Source organism: Rhincodon typus, chromosome 2 (assembly GCF_021869965.1).
Source record: "Rhincodon typus isolate 14 chromosome 2, sRhiTyp1.1, whole genome shotgun sequence".
NCBI classification, from domain to species: domain Eukaryota; kingdom Metazoa; phylum Chordata; class Chondrichthyes; order Orectolobiformes; family Rhincodontidae; genus Rhincodon; species Rhincodon typus.
In genome coordinates this window covers 71,313,422-71,338,202 of record NC_063333.1, presented here as the reverse complement: position 1 = coordinate 71,338,202, position 24,781 = coordinate 71,313,422, and the positions used below count along the sequence as shown (strand labels likewise).

Genomic DNA, 24,781 nt, shown 5'->3' with positions numbered 1-24,781 from the left:
ATGAGTGCTAAAAAGAAGCAAGCCAAGCGCTTTGACATGCACCCTGCTCCAATCCATGGGATGGATGCCTTCCCCTGCATGCAAAGTAGTCTGGCTGCAGCTCTGTATTGCAAGATGTGTATGTGCTTTAAAGTGTTGTACTGAAGTGGATTACTGTATTTTAAATGGGTCTGACATGTGCTATGACAATCTGGTGAGGCTACCAACTTTTGTGGACAGGGGATGTGGGCAATTGCTGACCATGTAGCATACCTTGAGATATTGGGGACTGCTGGTCAAGATGGAGGCCTAAGGGAGCAAACAGCAAGCTGGAGCTCTGACTTTGATGTTAGGAATTGTCGCTATCTAGTTTCTCTCCACTGCATGGGAAAATAGCAAACTGAATAAAAATGAGATGTAAATATGCTTTTTGCCGCTCACTAGCGAGATTCTTGTCATGCTGTCAAACGTTGGGCAGAAAATCAGACTTATCTTCTCAACGTTGAGAATCTTATTTTTCTGATCTCACAATATTTTCCCAATTGACTCACCATTGCCAACATTATACAGCACTGGGAAATTTAACACTATGTTTCTATTTAAGGGGAGCTCAGTTAAAGGGCCGAATGTTTACAATTAATACGCAAACAGCAGACTCCCATCTTGCTTTTAAAATGAAATTTAGGTTTAATCTATACAAGCAAAATTAAATCAAAAGCTCCATATTCTGGACGAGGCATTACATTGTGAGGCCGCTCCTCTACAATCCCTCCCATATTTTTGTACGGGCATTTCTTTTTGTAAAATAATCAAAATATTGATGATATGTATCCACCCACCTAAATTTAGGGATTTCTTAACACTTTCACATTTGATTTAAGCTAGCAAGGTCAGTGTCTAACTTTACTTCACTCACTTTTTATTGTTCCCATAAGGAGCAATTATTGACATACTACTCAATGGGTATACTATCTTCAGAATGCTCATTGTACAGAATCTCAGCTGAACTATTTGGCAATTACATTTCATGTCCACTGTCACCCCAGAGTCAATGCTACACCAATTCGAGTATCCTTAACAAGCCTGTTTTTCAAAATGTTCTTTGCTTTCCAAGCTAAGAAACAGTTCTAAATAAAAACAGAAAGAACTGCGAATGCTGGAAATCAGAAATTGCTGGAAAAGCTCTGCAAGTCTGGCAGCATCTGTGGAGAGAAATCAGGGTTAGCATTTCGGATCCAGTCACCCTTCCTCAGAACTGAGGAGACAGTTCCCATTTCCACTCTTAAGAAATAAGATAAAACCAGCTGTACTAAATTTTCTAATAGGAAACTTTGCGTATGAAGGAGAGGTACAAAAGCAAAATATATAACGGCAATTTGAGGCAAAGCCTTTTCATGCAGCAAATCATTAGGATTTGGAATGCACTGCCTGAGAACGTGGTGAAACAGGTTTAATTGAGACATTCAGGAGATAATTGCATTGTCATATTAAAGGGAAGAGCGTGCAGGGCTGAGTAAGCATGTGGGATGTGTGGAGTGGCACTTGGTGAATTACATCTACAGAGAGCTGTTGCACACAGAGTGAGACAGTATGGGAACTTAGACATTAGCATTAGACAAGCCTCAAATCCTATAATGTGCAATAGGCTCAATGTTCTTGTAATTGTGTGTGGATGAGTGTGGGGACCAGAGGAAGGTTGAGCAAACTGACCACAGCACTATGAGGGAAACAGCCATTGAATGGGACCATTCAAAAGATGTGTGATTGTACTGGAAGACTGTATAGTTAGGGGATGAGTACAGTTGTTTGCAGCCAAGGGCATGAGCCCATCTGCCTGATGCCAGAATTAAAGGCATCTCCTCAGGGATGGATAGCAATCGGAGTAGGAAGGAGAATCCAGTTGTGGGTACCACTGACATGGATAAGACTAAGAAAGAATTTCTGCCCAGGGACTCTGAGCTGCTAGGGGCTAAACTTAAAACAGCTGAACCTACTGCTAGTATTCGATAGATTACTGTATGAGCCATTATCAGGTTGGCTTCAGGTACACAAGATTAGAGAGTTGAAAGTGTGGCCTAAAGATTGGTATGGAAGAAACTGATTTTGATGTTTGGGACACTCGTACCAGTACAGGGTAAAGATTGAGCTGTACTGTTGGAAGAACTGTTATGATCCGACCTGATAGTAATACTGGACAACACAGATCTCAGTGCAACTTGGTTTGATAGATCAGAAGTTTCATTATTCTTGTTTGGTTATTGTGGTGGTCAGTCACTAAGCATGTTCACATATTGCTGTCAATATTCTTTAGCAACAAAAGCACACACACAAATTTATTACACAAAAATGTACAAGATACTTTAAAAAAGATCTTAATATAAACATCAAAAAAGATTTGACGCTTTACCAGCAATATCCTTCACAGTCACTTAAGTGACACTTCTATTTCAATTTTAAGTTTCTTACTCAATTGATTCTACTTCAGATGGTGTAGAAGCTTCTTTCCAACTGATGATTTGGACTTCTTTTCAGTTCGGACAGCTAGGAAACTTCAAATTCTCATAGCCCAGAGGTATCTACAAACTGAAAGAAAAACTTGCTCTTTTATTAGGACCTCTTTTTCTTCTGAACTCAACCTACTCATGCCTCCTGGCCATCTGTTTCTGTGTAAGTCATAAAAACTTAACCTTGTAAACATTCAGCAATCAATTCCCCCAGTTTAGTCGATCGGGTCATTTAAGCTAAGTCACATGCTTCTTTGGAAAAGCTGTCTGAACTCTGTTAAAGCAATGATTTTCTGATCTTTGTTGAAAACTTTAAATTCATAGAAAATCACCTCTACTTTAAAATTCATTTTTTGGTCCAAATGATAACACAAGCCTTTATCACACAGTCTTCCTGAACCATGCTGGGATCAGCCTTCTTCTGAGACTTACAACTAAAGTCCAGTGATCTCGAGTGATGTTCTTCGCATAAAAACCCCGCGCTAGGTGGTTATCTAATAAACTAGTATTCAAGTTGATACAATTTTATGCAACATTTTATCAATTACTGGTAATTTTTTTCAGAGTCCATTGCTGATGACTCCCCTGCTCTTCTTCAATGTAAAGGTATAGCGTCTTTTACATCCGCTGGGGATCAGTCAGCTTGGTTTAATGTTTCGTCTGAAAGACGTCACCTCCAATAGTGTAGCTCTCCCTCAATACTATTCCTGAAAAGAGCACCTGGAAGTTCCTCTATATTTGAATGTCTGACTACACAAATTTAAAAAGCAATCATCAGTCATCTATAAATGGATGAAATCTCACAATATTGTTGAACTTTAGGTAATGCCTCTCTCCAGACTGTATGCAACAAAACTCGCAGCGACAAACAGGTCCCCCCGCAGAACGTGCAACCCTCCGCTCCAATCCCAGCCTCACCATAAAACCCGTGGACAAGGGAGGCGCAGTCGTAGTATGGCGCACTGACCTCTACATCACCGAGGCCAGGCGCCAGCTCTCCAACACCTCCTCCTGCTGACCCCTTGATCATGACCCCACCCCCGACCACCAAACCATCATCTCCCAAACCATCCACAACCTCATCACCTCAGGTGACCTCCCACCCACAGCCTCCAACCTCATCGTTCCCCAACCCCGCACCGCCCGCTTCTATCTCCATCCCAAAATCCACAAACCTGACTGCCCTGGTCGACCCATTGTCTCCGCCTGCTCCTGCCCCACTGAACTTATCTCCACCTATCTCGACTCCATTTTCTCCCCTTTGGTCCAGGAACTCCCTACCTACGTCCGTGATACCACCCACGCTCTCCACCTCCTCCAGAACTTCCAATTCCCCGGTCCCCAACACCTCATCTTTACCATGGACGTCCAGTCCCTATACACCTGCATTCCCCATACAGATGGCCTAAAGGCCCTCCGCTTCTTCCTGTCCCACAGGCCCGACCAGTCCCCTTCCACTGACACCCTCATCCGCTTAGCCGAACTCGTCCTCATCCTCAACAACTTCACTTTCAATTCCTCCCACTTCCTACAGACAAAGGGGGTGGCCATGGGTACCTGCATGGGCCCAAGCTATGCCTGCCTCTTTGTAGTTTACGTGGAACAATCCCTCTTCCGTACCTACACTGGACCTAAATCCCACCTCTTCCTCCGTTACATTGATGACTGTATCTGCGCCACCTCGTGCTCCCACGAGGAGCTCGAACAGTTCATCCACTTCACCAACACCTTCCACCCCAACCTTAAGTTCACCTGGACCATCTCTAATAGCTCTCTCTTCTTCCTGGACCTCTCTGTTTCCATTTCTGGCAACCGCCCAGAAACCGATATCCATTTCAAGCCCACCGACTCCCACAGCTACCTAGAATACACCTCCTACCACCCACCTTCCTGCAAAAATGTCATCCCCTATTCCCAATTCCTTCGCCTCCACCGCATCTGCTCCCAGGATGAGGCATTCCACTCCCGTACATCTCAGATGTCCTCGTTTTTCAAGGACCGCAACTTCTCCCCCTCAGTGGTCGAGAACACCCTCGACCGTGTCTCCCGCATTTCCCGCAACTCATCCCTCACACCCCCTCCCCGCAATAACAACCAAAACAGAATCCCCCTCGTCCTCACGTACCACCTCACCAACCTCCGGATCCAACGCATCATCCTCCAACACTTCCGCCATCTGCAATCCAACCCCACCACCAAAGACATTTTTCCCTTCCCACCCTTATCTGCTTTCCGGAGGGACCACTCTCTCCGTGACTCCCTTGTCCGCTCCACACTCTCCTCCAGCCCCACCACACCCGGCCCTTTTCCCTGCAACTGCAGGAAGTGCTACAACTGCCCCTACACCTGCTCCCACACCTCCCCCCTCACCCCCATCCCAGGCCCCAAGAAGACTTTCCACATCAAGCAGATGTTCAGCTGCACATCTGCTAATGTGGTATACTGCATCCGCTGTTCCTGTTGTGGCCTCCTCTACATCGGGGAAACCAAGCGGAGGCTTGGGGACCGCTTTGCAGAACACCTACGCTCGGTTCGCACTAAACAACTGCACCTCCCAGTCGCGAACCATTTCAACTCCCCCTCGCATTCCTCAGACGACATGTCCATCCTGGGACTCCTGCAGTGCCACAACGATGCTACCCGAAGGTTGCAGCAACAGCAACTCATATTCCGCTTGGGAACTCTGCAGCCCAATAGTATCAATGTGGACTTCACAAGCTTCAAAATCTCCCCTCCCCCTACCGCATCCCAAAACCAGCCAAGCTTGTCCCTGCCTCCCTAACCTGTCCTTCCTCCCACCTATCCCCTCCTCCCACCTCAAGCCCCACCCCCATCTTTTAACTACTAGCCTCATCCCACCCACTTCACCTGTCTGTCCTCCCTGGACTGACCTATCCCCTCCCTACCTCCCCACCTACACTCACCTTTACTGTCTCCATCCCTGCTTCTTGGACCTGTCTGTCTCCTCTCCACCTATCTTCTCCTCTATCCATCTTCTATCCGCCTCCCCTTCTCTCCCTATTTATTTCAGAACCCCCTTCCCCTCCCCCATTTCTGAAGAAGGGTCTGGGCCCGAAACATCAGCCTTCCTGCTCCTATGATGCTGCTTGGCCTGCTGTGTTCATCCAGCTCTACACCTTGTTATCCCAGAAATCTAAAAGGCAGTTTTTAAAACTTTAAATAGATTCTGTATTTCGGATGTAAATCAACAGATAGCAAACAAAATGAGGCAAACATATTCACAAATATATTCTATTATTTTTGATTAAAGTAACTAAACCCTTTTATTCCTATTCATAACAGCATTAACGTCAGGATGTTAATTATTCCAAGAGCAGAAGTGATGTGCTTAAGCTAAATCAATTCTTCGATGCTGGGGAGTTAAAATTGCCACTGTAAAAGGGCAAAGTCAAGATGCGATGGCTCGTACACTTGCACAGTTTACTGACATTCATTGTCCAAATAATCACCATTTATGCACTTGAACAATGTTTGTTGAATTACATTTACTGGTATCCTCTGTGATCCCTCTTCCACGTTCTCATTCTTTGTAACCTTTCCCCACATTCTGAGCTCTCAATCTCTGTAGCCCCTCTCTACGCTGTATTTTCTTCAGTTGTTCTCCCATTTCATGCTGCATAATCTCTTCCTGTACTCCCAATTTGTGAAGATTGCAAACCGGCTCCCTTGCCTGCACCATTCCTTTCTGCCTCTTGGTTTCGTTTCCGTCTCTCCTCTATAAGCGCTCCATCTGCAATTCCATCTTCTGTTCTAGACCAATGGCTATGTTATTCCCATAATGCCAAGCGGGGCGATGCTCCGGGCCACATTCCATTCGTGGGGATCGTTCCATTGCTGATGCTGTAGATCCGGGCCGTGTTCCGATACCATGGGGACCAGTGCTGTCTGTATCTCTTTGCTCTCCGGTGAGTTTGACGTTTGAGTCTCTGCAGCAGCGATCTCATTAGACCTGAACTCAATTGTCCCTCTGCAAAAGGGTGTTGTTTCTGTGTGTGTTGAGGCTCAGCCTGGCCTCGCGTTATATGAAGTATATAAAAAATGTTGGTGTGGGTGTGTCGCTTCTTCAGTCACCGTTACACCACATTCCACACCACACCACAGTAAACACTGATCGAAACAGTCCCATAGCAACCGCATAGAAACGACTCTCGCTTTAGTCTTCCGCTGCTCCTTTTCCCATTTTTTTTTAGAAAAAAACGACTTTTACTCCCTAAAATTGCGTATTTTGGTAGGTGTTAGGAGTATTAATTGACCAAAACTTCTCAGTACAATTTGTTTGTTGCCTCACCTCAATTCATTATTTATGTTTATTTTGAAAGGAGCTAATGTAAACAATCCTATGGGTTGTGGAACAGATTCATACCATCGCCGTGACTGCCTGTTTCCACCTTTAACATTACTATATTAGCCTTGTTTCAGTTTGCAATTGTCTGTTGAAATCCTCATTCGCATTTTCGTTATCTCTGGACTTGACGATTCTAGTGCACTTTTGACTGGTTTCACAGACCCTCCAAAGATTTACACCTTTCCTGTCCTTGTCCTAAGTCATGTTTACCCATTATCTGTGTTTGCTTACATTCACAGTCTATTGCTTAAGCAACGCCTCGATTTTTACAATTCTCATCCTTATTTTCAATGCTCTCAAATGCAAAGCTCCTATTTTTGTAAGTGCTCTCTAACCTTGACCTCTTAAGCATCCCTGATTTTAATAATTTTATTGTTAGTGGCTATGCCTTCAGCTACCAAGACCTTGAATGCTGGAATTACTTCCTGAAAGCTTTCCATTTCTCTTTCCTTCTTTTAAAATCCTTTTTTCAAACCTACTTCTTTGACCAAGCTTTTGGTTGTCAACCTTAATGTTTCTTTATGTGGCTTAGTGTCAAATTTTGTTTGTAAACACACCTGTGAACTGCTTTGCGCTGTTTGACAGGGTTAAAAGTGCTTTATAGATAGTCGTTACTGAATGCAGTATTTGTATCATTGACTCAAGGTTCAAAGTATTAATAATTCAGTTTATATATGTACTTGGCACCTGTTGTGATTTTGCTAATTGATAATATTGTTTACAATCCTTATGTTTTGATCATATAAATTTCCACTTTCATGGACAGAACAAATGGATGTATTTTTGGACATAAATTTAAAATGGGATTAACAGTTATAAATTCTCATGTCTTTTCAAAATGTCATTATGATATCGATTCTTTGCTAATGATAAACGACAGTTGTGGTTTGTTGCAATTTCTTCAGTTCACTGGCTAATAACATTTCTTTAAAATATCAAATTATGCATCAGTCTGATTTGTAAGTAATTAATACATTTTTACTTTAAGGTTTGGCAAAAACAATCTATTTAAATATTCAAACCATTAAACATAAATAGAACTGGATAGGTTAGTCACTTTTTTAAAGAAAGGACAGTATTAACTGCAATAAACTTGGATACTCAGCTGTGTTCGACGGTCATGGTAGAGAATGTCCAGCATGTGTATTGTGATATATAGTTGGTTCAGTAAATACTTGACTGTTATCTGTGCAGGAAAAACATTCAAAGTCATTCAGCATTTGATAAGCAGGAACATGGCAATCAAAGTTAAATCTCTAATAAAACATTTGAATAAAATGATTATATATATGCTTCTTAGCTTGTGGAGAAGCTAAGCAGAGCAGGATGATTCTGCAAGAGGCATACAATGAGCTACAGCAGAAAGCAGACAAAAATTTAAAAACATTGGAGGAGGAGGGATTAGAACGCTGAATTTATTTGTTGGGTTGCAAATAGCTTTTGATTTTTGCTTGCTTTTGTCATTTAGAATTGGCTTAATTTGCTAAGGAATTGGTGTTAGCTGTCAACATTCAAAGAGGGTTTAAAGACAGAAGGGAGTGAGCATTGGTAACAATAGGTCTGTCCCACAGGAGTTTATTTTGGGGTATTTAGTACTGGGGAGGAGGGGCAAGAGTTGTGACCCTCCCTTTGCAGTCTGATACACAAACTGCAGGAGGTGCAGAATCTTCTGCCACACTTCCCACTGGTCTTAATTGCCCCACATGTTTGTTTGCAATATACAAATGTATAATCCCATGAGGAGTTGAAAATGTAGCCTCTGGGGGTGTTTCGGGCGTTATCTTTTTCAGTGTTTGTAGCCTGGATTAATCAGGTTTTATGTCAATGGCCTGCATGATCAGGACTACTGCTGTGGCACTTATCATTCTGTTCTGCCAGGCTTTGCAGTTAGGCAGTGCCATTGATGTTCTCAGTCCCTGAAAGCGTTAGATTAGTTATCCTCTAATTTAAGTAAATTTTAAGAAATTCAACAATATTTCCTTCAGCATTCCCTTCCTTAATCTAATGGATACCCAAGATAAACTGGCACTGATGTTGATGCTGCTGGCATTGTACATGTTGCTTAATCTGAGAAATTCTAATCAGGTTTTCATTGATGAAGTATAACTCCTGTTTTAATGTAATTAAGGGAGCAGAATGGAGCATTGGCTTCTGGGATCATATTTACCAGATTTAATGGCTGTGGTTGTTTCTGGTTGTGCACAAAATTTAATCTGTGTGCAATGTTTGTGTGCGTATTTTTTAAAGTCAAAGGCATCGCAGGGGGGAGGGAGGGGCTGAATGCATCTAGTTCATGAACTGCATTCTCCATTCATCACTGTAGCCATTTGTTGATATTTTAGCAAAGTGCTCCATATAATATTTTAATGTCATTTTGTTTTGAAAAGCCTGTTTAGTAAACTGTGCAGATGGCACTGAATTAAATAAATGGGCGAATAATGGAATCAACAGTTACCGCATTAGCTGGAGTAGGACTGCTGAGATGATGGAGGGTGAGTCCAGCAATAAGCCCAACATGTACTTTGTGGGAGGTTTGTCAGTGTTGGTCTAAAATATTTTGTCTTTAATATTTTTGTACTTTAGTTTTGTTGTAATGTTTGTGTTTTAAGTTGTCACCCTTGTTTCTCAATAACTATTTTCAGAAGCAAAGTGCTAAAAACAGTGACAGTCTGATAACATAGATTTATCTAAACATTAACCCAATTTAATTTATTAATTGCAAGCATTTATTTTTATTGTGTAATATATTTTAAATGAGGTTCATGTCTGTCAAAATTTGATTGGTATTACATTTCACTGCATTAGTCTGTGTATAGGTCTAACAAGAGCATCTCCAATTAAAATGATCTTCATTCCAAAGGGAAATCATTTAGATGGGAATAGAATTTTATAGGTAGGAGTAAAAATATTATAGTTGCTTTAATTTTAGCCTTCATTGATTTAAAACAGTACTCGAGATGTAACTATGTATAAATTATACTGTATTTCCCCATAATAAAGCAGTGATTGGACTTCAAAGGAATTCATTGTCTGTAAAGTAACTTGGAACATCCTAAGGATGTTAAAGGCTTGATATTAATGCAACTTTATTCAAAAAATTGAGGCTACTCTTACAAATTGTGGCTTATATCAGATTGTGCGGGTTGTTTGCAGCAGTGTGGGCTTTTGTTTTCAAATGACTTAACTGCCTCAAATGGGTTTTAATGGTTAAATTTTACAAATGATCAAATTGTGGAAGGCAAAACACTCTTGAAACCCAGTGATTCACTGGGTTTAAATATTACTCAACAAATTTTTAGCAACCAGTGCTTTGAAACTCTGGGGTCAGCCTTAAAGTGTTGTACAGAGATCTAAATGAAGAAGAGAGCTGGAAGTTAGCTTCTTTGAAGAACTGGCACTGACATGATTTGTTTCCTTCTTTGCTCCTTATTCTGTGATTTTAAATCAGAATCTGTGAACTTGGAGAGAAATTTTGTAAATGCACGCTAGAGCTGATTTTCTGAGTTTTCACTGATGGTGTGGAGTCTTGCTGGTGTGGCGTTTTGGCTGCAAAATTGGCTACTTAGAATAGTGAGCCTGTTTAATGTGCCTGCATTTTCGTAATGCATGTACTTCAAAACTGTGCTGATGTTCTCATTTAACCTCCAAATTTTATTTAAATAGGCTCCCTGATTGGATCTTCCAGCTTTCTTGCCATTTCCATGCTGGCAGCTCTGCTGCCCTATTTAAAATGGTTACTGCAGTGCTGGTGTTGTATCCTGTGGGAGTAGCTTTCTTGGAGGTGAGTATTCCATTTTGAATTGGCAAGTTAACCAGAGGCTGAAATTCTGCAATGAGTTGTTGGTGCTAAGGAGTTCTGCCCCTTGATGTGCCTTGCGATTTGAAACATGTACAAAGCATAGTGACTGGATGACCATGAGAAAAGTACAATTTCCTGAAAATAACTTTTTTTTTGGCTGCAGTGTTGGCACAGCACCTTTTAAATCCTCTAAATTTTGAAAATGTACTTTGTCTGCTCTGTATCTCATTGAGCTAAGATAGCACCCTACAGTTATCCATGCAACTCTAGCTGAAAGGCTGACAGGTATTTGAAATAAATTTGGTAGCTTTAAACAACTGAAGCAATATTTTGGACTTTATACATTGTTGAATTGTTCCAATATGAAATGGGGACTGTGTTGTTGTGTGTGATCGTGTACCCAGAATGCCACAGTCACTGCTGCTGCACTTCAGTCAGGTGCTGAACAACAGTTTCAGTCCAGAGCACATGGTCAGATCTGTAAAATGCATTTCATGAAAACCTTTTTTACCTATGTTTAAAATAGTGATTATTTTAGATTTCTGGGGTCCATGAGATATAACGTGCCTCAGATGCTGAGGTGAGGTGACAGCCCTTGACATCAAGGTTGCATTTAATCGAGTGTGGCATTAAGGAGCCTGAGCAAACCTGGAATCAATGGGAATCAGGGGGCAAACTCTCCATGGATGGAGTCATACCTGACACACAGGAAGCTTTGCAGTTTGAATCCGTACATAGGTTCTGGTTGTTGGAGGTCAGACATCTCATCTCAAGTTCAAAACTATAGGAGTTCCTCAGGGTAATGTCCTAGGCCCAGCTGTCTTCAGCTGCTTCAACAATAACCTTTCCTCCTTCATAAGGTCAGAAGTGGGGATGTTTGCTGATGATTGCATAATGTTCAGCGCCATTTACAACTCCTCAGGTACTGAAGCGTATTCAAATACAACAAAATTTGGACAATATCCAGTCTTGGCGTGTATTGTGGCTAGTAACATTTGTGGTGCACAAATGCCGGGTAATGACCATCTCCAGTAAGAGACAATCCAACCCTTGATATCTAATGGTGTTACCATCACTGAATTCCCCAATATCGACACCCTAGGGTTACTATTGACCAGAAACTCAATTGGACTCGCCATATAAATATAGCGGCTATGAGAGCAGATCAGAGGCTAAGAATATAATGGCAGTAACTGACTTCCTGAATCCTTAATGCCTGTCTGTCATCTACAAGGGACAAGTCAACAACTCTCTTGATCCACAAGCATCCACTCTGTCCACCACTGACGCTCAGTAGCAGCCGTGCGTACTGTCTACAAGATGCAGCAATTCCCCAAAGTTAAGTATACAGCACCTTCCAAACCTATGACCACTTCCATCTAGAAGGACACGGGCAGCAGATACATGGGCACCCCACCACCTGCAAGTTCCCCTCCAAAACACTCACCATCCTGTCTTGGAAATATATCACCATTCCTTCACTATTGCCAGGTCAAAAATCCAGGAATTCCCTCCCTGATGGCATTATGGATCTCCCTACACCACATAGACTGCAGTGGTTCAAGAAGGCAGCTCACCACCACTTTCTTCTTAGGGCAACAAAGGACAGGCAATAAATGCTGGCCAGCCAGTCATGCCATGTTTCATGAGTGAATTTTAAAAAAAAGAGCCAAATAAAAGCAAAATAGTACAGATACTGGAGATCTGAAATAAAAATAGAAAGTACTTTAGAAACGCATTAGGTCAGGCAGCATCTGTGGAGACCGAAACACAGTTAACAGTTTTTAACAGTATGAAGAAGCAGCATTGGACTTGTTAACTCTGTTTCTCTCTCTATAGATGCTGCTTGACCTGCTGAGTTTCTCCAACACTTTTTGTTTTTATCTCAAATGAAGCCATCTACTTCTAAGTGCTCCCTGTATACAGAAGATAGTATAATATAGAAACAAACCACAGCTAGTTGCTGGTGTTTACTTTCTGTGCAAGCAAAGTTACATTTTTTTAAAACTTCATTCAGGGGGTGATGGTGTCACTGACCATTGCCCATCTCTAATTACCCACAGGGCAGTTAAGATTTGACCACATTGCTGTGGGTCTGGAGTCACATGTAGGTCAGACCAGGTAAGGATGGCAGTTTCCTTCCCTAAAGGACATTAGTGAACCAGATGGGTTTTTCAACAATTGACAGTGGGTTCATGGGCATCATTAGATTCTTAATTCCAGATTTTGATTGAATTCAAATTCCACCATCTGCTGTGACGAGATTCAAACCCAGATCCCCAGAACGTTGTCTGGGTCTCTGGATTTACAGTCCAGCAATAATACCACTAGGCTGTTGCCTTCCCACAACATATGAACCTACATAAATGAAATGGGGTTATAACTACCAGCACTATTTCCATTTTTTTTGTGGGATGTGGACATCAAAGTCAGGGGCAGCATTTTTTCATCCATCCCTAATTATCCTTGATGTGGAGGTGCCAGTGTTGGACTAGTGTGGATGAAGTCAGAAATCACACGACACTGGATTATAGGCCAACAAGTTTATTTGAAATCACAAGCTTTTGTAGCACTGCCCGTTCATCAGATGAAGTGGAGGGAAGCGTACAGGCACAGAACATGTAGGTGGAGAGATAATGGCAAGATGATTCCAGTTCATAGGTCATCCCTTCACTTGTGATTCAGCTGTTGACGCTTTACTCACACTGTTTGAACTCTTGCTCACCTGCAAAGACTTGTACTCAGCCTGTCGACTCTCCACTCACATCATTTGTACTATCTTTTGACACTCTTAATGACCTAGAATTATCTTGCAATGATCTCTCTGCCTATAATTCCTGTACCTGTGCACTTCCCTCCACTTCACCTGATGAAGGAACAGCACTTTGAAAGCTTGTGAATTCAAATAAACCTGTTGGATTATAATCTGGTGTCTTGTGACTTCTGACTTAATTACCCTTGAACTGAATGGTTCGTGAGGCCAATGTAGAGGGCATTTAAGAGTCAGCTAGTGCTATAAGTCTGAAGTTACACATAGTTAGGACTGGTTAAGGATGGACCAGTTAAACATGCCCTAAAGGGCATCCGTGAACCAGTTGGGTTTTAACCATAATCAATGGTAGCTTTATGACTCTATTACTAACACTAGTTTTATATTCCATATTAATTAATTGAATTTGCATTCCACCAGCTCCAGTGAACTTGTATATCTAGTGCTAAAGCTCTTGTCCAGTGACATTACCATCATGCCACCCTCTCCCTATTCTCCTTGTACACATTGGTATGAGAAGTATATGGAAGTTATCAATGCCTTTAAATTGAAATTGGTCAGAACTTGCATAGTTCCTACTGGGCTAACTAGCAATACAAAACTAAGCTTTATTTATGCTAATTAATTAGTTTTACTGGTTGTTCCTACAAAATTATACACTTAACAGCTCACTGTGCTGTCGTCTTTTATGAAGCTGAGAACATGGAGGCCATTGTTTTTGATTAATTCCAGATTCAACAGAGACCAGATTTTGGTTTGAAAAATAAAAGTTATCAAATCAGATCCTGAACTGAGATAGGAATGTTATCCCATTTCTGCATTATTTTATTTTGATAATTTTCGGGGTTAGATGGCTGTATTTGAGATAAAAAAAACAAAGTGTTGGAGCAACTCCAGCAGGCCAGGCAGCATCTATGGGAGAAAGAAACAGTTAACAAGTTTCGTGCATTGGGTTCATACTGTTAAAAACTGTTAACTCTGTTTCTGTCTGCACTGATGCTGCCTGACTTGCTGGGTTTCTCCAGGACTTTCTACTTTTATTTCAGATTTCCAGATCACTTGCTGTAGTTCATGGTAAATCAGCAAATGTATTACATGTAACGATGGGAGTTTCCATATAATAGCAAGAATTGACTTTCTTGTTGTAACCTTTCATGATTGTTTTGCATTTGCAGTAATAGGTAACTCTACGGTGTATGATGTCAAAATCTGACCTTCAAAATGACGTATTCTGATATAGTAGATTACATTTAATTAATGATGTAAATTAAACAACTCTGCTTCTTATGCAGAGGCTCTAGTAATAGATTTAAGAAGTCAGATAGTACAGAAGGGTGACTAGGAAGGGCTGAGTGGTGGTTATTTATATAGTAGTGGATGAAGGATGTTAAATCTCTTGGCAGTTTCATTACTTATTATTGGTGCAAAACAGCTCGTTGCTTAAACAACTTGTTATCATGACCTAATGAAAGACACTTGTACCTTTTGTGTATTACATTGCTAGTGCTGAGGATTAGAAACTTGGAGGTAGGCCATTCAGCCCCTTGAGCCTGCTGTTCCACTCAAACAGATCATGGCGGACTATCTACCCTAACACCACATCTCTGCACCATCTCCATTGCCCTTGATAACTTTGCATCCAGAAATGTATTGATTTCTGTCTTGAACATGGTTACTGATTTCACAGCCCTCTGGGTAGAGAATTCCAAAAACTCTCTACCTTCTGAATGAAGAAATTTCTCCTCATCTCTGTTTTAATTGTCCTATCCTGATTTTGAGGCTATGTTCCCTGGTTCTAGACATACCAGCCAGGGAAATATCCTATCTATATCAACCTTGTCATACCCTATAAGAATTTTATAAGTTTAAATGAGATCAACTCTCAATTTTTGAAACTCTAGGGAATACAGACTCAGTTTCCTCAATCACTCCCGCCATCCCAGGGATTAATTTGATGGAGCTCTGTTGCACTCCATCAGTGACAATACGACACCGAGACTGTACACAATACTTCAGGTACCATCTCATCAAGACTCTATACGATTACAGTAAGGCATCTTTATTTGGTATTCAGATTCCCTTGTGATGAAGACTAATGCACCATTTACTTTCCTAATTGCCTACCTGTAACTGTATCATAGTTCTTAGAAACTTATGAACAAGGTCATCCAGATCACTTTGGACATCAGCACGTTCTCATATTCTCAACATTTTAAGAAATATTCTTTCTGTCTTTTCTCCCTACCAAAATGAACAATGTCACAATTATAAACATTATGTTCCATCTGCCATGTTCTTGCCTATTCTCTTAGCCTGTTGAAGTCCCCTTGGAGGCTGCTCCTCACCTCTCGCATTCCTCCTTAACTTTGTGTTATAAGCAAATTTGCAAACTACATTTGGTTGGTTCCCACATCCAACTCAATTATGTAGATTGTATACAGCTGTGGCCCCAGCACAGATCCTTGCGGTATTCCAATAGTAAAGTCTGCTGTCTCAAGAATGATCCATCTATACCTACTCTCTTTTCTGTCCGTTCACCAACTTTAAGCCCCAAACCCCCAATCTCATTTGCCCTAATTTTCTTTGCTAAGTTTTGTGTGGGATTTTATCAAAAGCCAGCTAAAAATTTGAATACAGCACATCTGCTGTTTCTTTACCAATGGTACAAGTAATATCCTCAAAAAACACTCCAACAGCTGAACATGATTTCCCTTTTTATAAAGCCATGATAATGCTGCCCAATCATATTATTACTTTATGTTTACCTAGTTATCATATCCTTTCTCATAAATTTGTCTATTTATCCAATACCCTCTCAATGGTAGGGATTCCTACATCATGTCATGTAAATCGTTGTTAAAATAAGATAGTTGGCAATTTTCAGGTGGTTCCTCTCCCTTGCCATGAATGAGTGAATTGTGTTTTCTTGTGGTCTTTGTATCCACATAAATCTATGTTAATGTTCTGTATGGTCACTGAACTTTAAAATAATTCTTTTTGGTGAAATGCTGTGATGCATTTCAGAAACAGTCAAGTTTTTATATCTGCAACCTTTTTGACAATAAAAATTTCTTTTTAGCTGTACATGTTGTTATGTTTCCTAGCTTCCCCTTCCATTTTCCACCCTCCATAATGTTTTGAAGAATAGTCATATCTGACTTGAAACATCAACTCTCTCTCTCTCTTCAAGATGTTGTCAGACCTACTGAGTCTCTCTAGTATTTTTTACTTTTGTCTCAGATTTCCAGCGTCAGCAGTATTTTGCTTTTTATTTAAGGTGTTTTGACAAGAGAAATCAAAACTTACTGTGTGTTATAGGAGGTAATTGTGGAGCTATTGACATGATTTCTGGCATAATAAATTTCAATAGCCCTCCCTTTGTTCAGAACTGGATAAGGTAGACATCTCATCTGTTATTCCTTTACTGTGGTTTAACTGGACTTTCTACACAATGGAAGTGTGAAATTTCAGGAGGGTGACAAGTCATTGAGTTGTACAGTAGAGCAGAGGCATTAGAAGCAGGTACTATTATTAAGCATAACAGAAAACACTGACAGATGCCATCATCTTGGTTATCCCTCAGTTCGAGAGTCATACATATTCATAATGTTGAGTATCTGCCTTGGTCTCCATGTGACTGAATAGTTGATTCTCAACCCTTGGATCTTTGGACACATAAGGCAGGATTTCCCATAATAGTGGGATTTGGAGTCGAGGATTTGATTTACTTTCTTTCCCTATCTACTGCTACTCCATCTCAAAATTAAGATGTTGGGTTCAAAATGTGCAGCTTGGTGGAGAAGTTGACAATGTCTTGAATGCTTTGGGGGTTTGCAAGCTCCTTTTGGTCATTGGAATTAATGCTGCGATGCTTCAATGAGTTTTAGACTGTCATTGAAGTGTTTTCTTTGGCCTCCCTTGGAACGCTGGCTATTTGAGAATTAGGAGAATAGGACCTGGTGGGAAGGCAATTTTCAGCCGTCTGGAGAGAATGTCTGGACCATTGAAGTTGATTTTGCAGGAGCTGTGTCTGAGTGCTGACTTCATGAAGGATAAAGGAACATCTGACGTAGGAGCAGAATATCCCTCAACCTCTTCGATCAGATCTTGTCCAATCTAGTTCTGATCTCTATTGAGAATTGCACAAGTAATGTCATATATTAAACTGTGCTCCCATTGAATCTGGAGGATGCGACTGAAGCATTGCTGATGGAATTTCTGTAGCATTCTTAAGTGTGCTGCTGATAGGTCTTTGAATACAATGAGGCATAAAGCAGTTTGATTAAAGTATCAAGGTATCATTTAGAATAATGGTTGGACAGAAACTAAACTTGAGTTTTGGGAGAATGAGGGAATGCACTGAATCACCAGCACTTGAATGGTTGTCCCATGCCTATTTATCCTCCAACACTGCAACCTCTGATATTACCAACCGTCATCAAGAATAGTTGCTAAACACATCCTGCTTGCACTTTGCCTGCAGCTGCATTTATGGCTATGAAAATATAGTGATCTCCCCGCTTACTGAACTGTCCCAAATTACTTTTGCTTTAATTTGTAGTATTCTATACTTGACCTCATTCCTCGTGAGCAATTTGTCAGATAGGTCCATTGTCCCTTCCCTCTTCAAATTTGAAAGCTTGGAATCTTTATTGAAGAGAAGTTCAATTTATTTCAGTAAGATTTCTGAAATGACTCTAGTTAGGTAAGAGCCTATAATTTATTTTGTTTGTTAAAAGAGACATGATCAACTTAAAAGGATTCATTTTGTAATATGTCAGCCTTCGTTGAATTCAGTACTGTGTTCTTTTGGCTGTCCTGACTTAGCATAACAGTCTGAGCCGTGAATTAACTGAGCTTGAATGGAAACCTCAGTTCGCTATCTGGAATGAGGTTGTAACATTAATGCTCAGTGCTGTTGTGATCATCTCTGATGCTATGAGATGGAGGCTTGTTACAGAGTATAAGGTCACTGATTGAATGTGCGGATTGCTGCCCGTACAGTTCTGGTGTTAATAGATGCAGCCATGATCAGAAAAGGAAATGTTACCTCAGTTGGGGCTTGACCAGATCACACTACATATCAGGCACTATTGATCAATGCACTGTTTATTTTGCTGATTCTTGCCCCATAAAGGCTGGATAAGCTATCAAAAATAACTTGCTGCTCTAACACTGCCAAAACTTTCTGGTTGCAATCAAAGCCATAGAAATATTTGAATTGTCACCACAAATATATATTTTAGAACATACATTAACAAAGCTAGGCATTAATTGTAGTCTGCAAGATTTTTTTTTGGATGTAATGCAGAGAATTTGTCCCATGGCAATATGTCTTTCTTCTGTGATGTAAAGAGTTGAAAAATGAGTGATTGTTCGTTGACCTGTACAACAATGTGTTTGTTGCTTTTAAATTCAAATGCAATGACTTAATAAAATAAATTATTTTGGTATTGTGTTGAATTGTTTACAGCATGTTTGTTCTTGAAATTATATGGAATTGTATGTTTGTTTGGAGTTAACAATTACTTTTCAAAAACTACAATACCCATAATTACAAATAAGAGGAAGTTACCCAGAGGGTATTCTCCTCAGGTCTTAGGGAGAACTTTGCAGACTGTCACTTTCATTTTCATTCCATGCTGGGAGACATTGGAGGGAGAAGCATGTATTAAGCTCCAGATCTTTTGATGGAGTAATTCAGGAGCATTCCAAGAAAAGGAGTTTAAAGTAATCATTCTATCTTAGAATATGAAGTTGTTATTAATCCTAACCAGATTGTGCACAATCAATGGAAAAGAAGAGAAGTCTATGCAGTTTCAAAAAAAAAGGCCGAAAAAGGAAAGGAATTAAATCTCCATCAGGGATAGTATAACACTAGAAGGAAGCTATGTATAAGCATTTATAATAATTAAGAAAGCATTATCTGGTGTCTGACTGGGGGAGGCGATGGCCTAGTGGTATTATCTCTCGACTGTTAATCCAGAGACCCAGATGACATTCCAGGAACCTGGCTTCAAATCCCGCCACAGCAGATAGTGGAATTTGAATTCAATACAATATCTGGAATTAAGAATCTAATGATGACCGTGAATCCATTGTTGATTGTCAGAAAAACCCATCTGGTTCACTAATGTCCTTTAGGGAAGGAAACTGCCATCCTTACTTGGTCTGGCCTACATGTGACTCCAGAACCACAGCAATGTGGTTGACTCTGGGCAATTAGGGATGGGCAATAAATGCTGCCTAGTCAGTGATACCCTCATTCCATGAAAGAATAAAAAAAATTAAGTGAGTCAAAATTTGAATTACTCCAAGCTCAGTGTTAATAATAGTTTTATTCTCTTGGAAATGAGCTGGACTGGATCGTGCTGGCTGTACAACATTCAATGTCATCAGAATTGCAATAATGTTTGTAAGCTATACCAGGGTATACTGATGCTGGTGAGATCATTCCGCCAATTAATAAATGGTTGGTGTATCTGTTCAGAGAATTCTTGTACTGTTCCAGCCACTACACTACAAGAACGGATATAGAAGCAAGCAAATGGGGTGATTGTGGGATTGGAGGGATTGAGGAGTAAATTGGGTGTCTGCACCCTGAAAAAGAGATGCTTGAGAATTTGCACGATTGCTGCTTTTAAGATTATCTAGTCCCCAGTGAATGTAGACCATGTTACACCTTGTTCATAACAGTATGACATGGCCAGCACTTGATGGAAGGTATGTTTGCCACTGTGGATAACTTTATTTAATTAAGTAGTGGATCTACAGAACAGACTCCCTATTAAACAATCGGCATTAATTTATTCAAATATAAATTAGATTCATTTCAGAAAATAACATTTTTGGGTATAGTATGTGATTAATTTGAAACATGATATGTAAGAGGAGGAATACACTAGACAGTGCAGAGGAGATTTACCAGGATGCTGCCTGGCTAGATAGTCCAAGATACGAGGCAGCATTTGGTAGCCTCGGATTGTCTTTCTTGGAGCAGTGAAGACTGAGAAGAGACCTGATAAAATTATAAGGGGCATAGGTAAGAAAGCACTTTTTTCATTATTAGAGGTGTCAATAACCACGGGACTTAGATTTAAGGTTAGAGGTAGAAATCTAGGAAGAGAGTTGAGAATTTTTTTTTCCTGAGTGGTGAGAGTCTGGAATTTATTGCCTGAAAGGTATGTGGGTCGGAAACTCTTGCTATGTTTAAGCAGAATTTTGATTTTCATAGAATCGTAGAATAGAATCCCTACAGTGCGGAAACAGGCCCTTTGGCCCAAGAAGTCCACACTGACACTTGGAGCATCCCACCCAGACCCATCCCCCCAGAACCCACCTAAGCTACACATCCCTGGACACTATGGGGCAATTTAGCATGGCCAATCCACCTAACCTGCACATCTTTGGACTGTTGGAGGAAACCGAAGCACCCGGAGGAAACCCATGCAGACATGGGGAGAATGTGCAAACTCCACACAGACGGTCGCCCGAGAGTGGAATTGAACCCGTTTCCCTGGTGCTGTGAGGCAGCACTGCTGATCTCTGAGCTACCGTGCTGCCCCCACACTTTCCAGGACCAAAAGCTAGAAAACAGAATTCGAGTAGTCAGCTTTTTGTTGTCTGGCATGGACATGATGAATTGAATGGCCTCCTTTTGTACTGTTAATATCTGAGTCTATGATGCTTGGGAAGAACAGGTGACCTTTGATCAATAGGTCCCAAAATTATCCGCCTAACCACTAGGGATTTTCTCAGTTTGTGTCTGCATCTGTTGTAGTTGAATTAATTGATAATAATTCCCATGGTTAGTGGTAACTCAATTATCATAGTAAGATGCAACCTACAGAATGGTAGAATGCTAGATACTCCTTGGGTTTTTGGGTACTATTCCTGTGTTCCTGAACTCTACGAGCAGTAAGGAACTGATGTGATGTTTGCCAGCTTAGAATCATCAAAAGTGCGTTAATGATCATAGCTTCTTCTTCTGTAACGTTTCTGTTTATTTTTGCTACAGCTAAATGTGAAGATGCTAGAAATGTTTCGACAAATGTAATTTAAAATAAATAGTTTGCATTTTTGTGCTGGGCGAGGTGATGATTTTACCACTGGGTACGGTTTACATACTGTGTCAGCCTTATACATTTCCAGGTCAGGCTTGGCATGTTAGTGGCAGAGTAAAATTCTGTGTGTGCTAATTTTTTTTTAACTTTTAAAAGGGCATTCCTATACAAGTTAACACTTTGTTTTTCCAAAACAACAACCTCTGATTGTGATTGCTGAATTTGAGGCAGTTTCGTGCTCTGTGTCCAATAGCCGTTGGGTTGATGCTATCCAAGCCCATTTTACACAGGATTTTTACCGTGAAATGTCAGAGGAAATTTTAATGTGTTAGTCAGAATATGGTTCGCTGCCAGATTCTTGAGCTCAGCCACCTGTGCAAATACTGTACACATATCTTCTAATGGTTGTACTATTTTAAAGTAACAGCAGTTTGTTAGCATCAACTTTACCTGAGCATTAACCAACAATTAATCAACAAAGTAGTGTCCTTCATGTTGTGTTCTAAATTTTGTTTTTGTTTAATTCTGACCTAACACTAGATTAATTGATTTATGTAGTCTCTTAAATTCAGTTAGATTGTGTTATATCAGTTCAATATTTTGTGATTTAAAATATTTCAGTCCTTCTATAAATTATGAATATATTCTATTAAAAAAAGTTACATTTGCAATTAGTATATTGCTATCAATGATCAAGTGACCTTATGTTTAATTAAAGCTTATCTACACGGTCAAAGATTAAGAGAGCTCATAACTGCGTAGTTCTGGAGAATAAACGTACAAACTTTAGCAAGCCTTTGTTTTAAATAGTGTCTCAACAGAACAAGCATGCCGTTATTTGCCTGAAAATATCTGTTCTTTTAAAATACAGTCTCGGAATCAATGAGTGATAGGTAAGAGCACCATAGCCCCACAGACTGTCCCCTCAGAGAGCATCACAGTGCCTCAGACGAGGGGAGAGGTTGAGAAGGCGATCCTTTCATGGCAACCTCAGCCAGTATGGGCATTGAACCCACAAAGTTGGCATCATTTTGCATTGTAAATCAGCCAGCTGAGATAACCGACCCCCATAACACTTGTCAAACTGGACTTTCACATTAAATTCAAGGGATATCTTCATTGAAGATCTCTTTTAAGCTATTTCAGTGTAATGGCAATAATACAGCAATATTGGAATTCAGTACTTACTGTTGCTTTTAAACCAAGCCCAGCCCTGTAATGCTAATTTTAAAAACCTTGGATCACTATATGAAATGGCTATCACAATGGAAAAGGTAATGTGCAAGAAGTGAAATACATATTTACTCCTTACTGTTATACTGGGCTGAAATTCCCTGTTTGGAAGGGTGCTGGATATCAGCCAAAACAATGGATCAGTGGCATGCACAGGTGGGCAGCAGGACTTCCCCCTCATCATTTTGGGTGACAGTCAATTCAGAAGCTGCCTCTTGAGATTAGGTTTGTTGCCCTATCAGAGGGCTGGTTACTTTGGTGTCTCAGCAGCAACACCAGGATCAATGGTTGCTGCTGAGGTAGGCAAGTGAAGCCCCCTAGGAAAATTGCTGGGGCTGCAGTGCTGCCTTCCCTGTCTTCAGCCACTTCTTTGATTTCAAGAAAGATCCACACCCCATCTTCTCTTCCCCCACTTCTCTGGTCTGTTGAAAATCCGATGCATTTTAATTTGCTGATTTCCATTTGACTATTTCATGCTCAAAATGAACAATTTTCCATTTTTGCATACAATATTTTTGATGCCTGGCACACTTAGCAATGACTGAACACCTAGCATTTAATTCTTCACTGTTCATTATAGAACCACCAAATAATTTGATAAGTTGTATAAACATAACCTCTGGTAAGAGCTTCCTCTGTATTGCCCAATAACGTACCCATTTCCCCAATTTTGGAACTCTGCCTACATTACTCTGCATCTTACAATCTCTCCATTATCCTGAAAAATCCAACCTTTGGCTCCCTGATGTTGAGTTGAGCTCTAATACAGCATTAGGAGTCTCCCTGGTCGACTTAATGCCGGTTTTGCTAAATGTTAAATTAAAAGGGATTTATTTTTCTATATAAATTTAGTTTACTTTGAACCTGTTTGCTTTTAATGACTATGACTGGTAGCCACTGTGGCAAAGTAGCTATTATTCCTTCTGTAAACTAAAATAAACAAGTTTTTAAGAAAAGAAGACATGACCCATAAAATTACAAACAAAAATTCTCCACTTAAGGCCGCATCAGCAAAAATATTGATGCAAACTGGTGTCACTAAGACGTTGTATTGATGGGATAATGTTTAATGCTATTTTATTGAATTTAAGCAAGTAAATATGAAGTTAAAATTAATATTTATGTAATTAAAATACTGTTTTCAATATGTCATATTTATTATTTCAGTTGAGATCCTTTTTAATGATCAAGATTTAACATCGAATGCAGATCAATATATGGAATTCTTCTACATTCTTTATATAATGAGGTTTGATATTTGGTCAGCACAACCTGCTGTAAATGAGTGCAAAACCATGTATGATTTTATAACTTTATTCTTTGCTTTTGGTTTATTGTCCATCTCCCATTTTCCCTTTAGTGTATTCCATTTTCTCAAGAGTGCATTCAGATCGGAATGTTTATCCATCTTCTGGTGTCCTTTTTGTCCATGTTTTGGAGAGAGAATATTTTAAAGGGGAATTTCCTCCCTACTCAATGAAAGTTGGTAAGTGACACTGTTAATTCAACTCAATCTGTGCTTTAAAGTTAATTTTAAAAAGATATAAAGTTATGCACTTCATTGCTTTACAAAAGCCACCCCTATAAAATTTGTTCTGAATAATGGGATGTAAACTGTCTGTCTTGAGATTTCATAACCACTTTTGGCTGCAGAGATGGTAGTTTTTTTGGTTATAAATTTCCAAAATTCCAGAGATTCTGAAAGGATCCCAGTGGTTCGGAAATGAACTAATGAAACATCTTTAATCAAGAAAGGAGGAAGACAACCGCAGGAAATTATTGGCCAGGTAGCCTAACATCTGCCATGTGGAAATTGCTAGAATCCATTAAGCTGGATTCTTAGAAAATCATAGTATAATCGGGCAGAGTTAACTTGGCTTTTGAAGGGTGTATCATTGTTACTACGGATGGAAGAAGTTCTGTAGAATGCTATGATCTTAGATCAGAAGATGCAGAATCCATATGGGTGGCGGTTAAGAAATATCAATGAGTAGAACTCACTGATAATAGTCTATAGGCCCCTTAACACTAGCTGTTCAGTAGGACTGAGAATAAATCAGGAGATAA

The 24,781-nt window shown here is 40.1% G+C and overlaps 1 protein-coding gene across 3 annotated transcripts in view; it reads left to right on the top strand.

Moving 5' to 3' along the window:
• The first annotated feature begins 6,257 nt into the window (after nucleotides 1–6,257).
• The window catches only part of sgce (sarcoglycan, epsilon), a 53,320-nt gene continuing 34,796 nt past the window's right edge, over nucleotides 6,258–24,781 (top strand). Inside the window, exons 1-2 of one of the 3 annotated variants that reach the window (XM_048607619.1) lie at nucleotides 6,258–6,409; nucleotides 24,075–24,200. In XM_048607619.1, coding sequence (XP_048463576.1) covers nucleotides 6,373–6,409; nucleotides 24,075–24,200 — 163 coding nt within the window. In that variant the 5' untranslated portion in view covers nucleotides 6,258–6,372. The remainder of the gene's footprint in view (nucleotides 6,410–24,074; nucleotides 24,201–24,781) is intronic. The other 2 variants (XM_048607613.1, XM_020530605.2) reach the window with 2 other exon arrangements.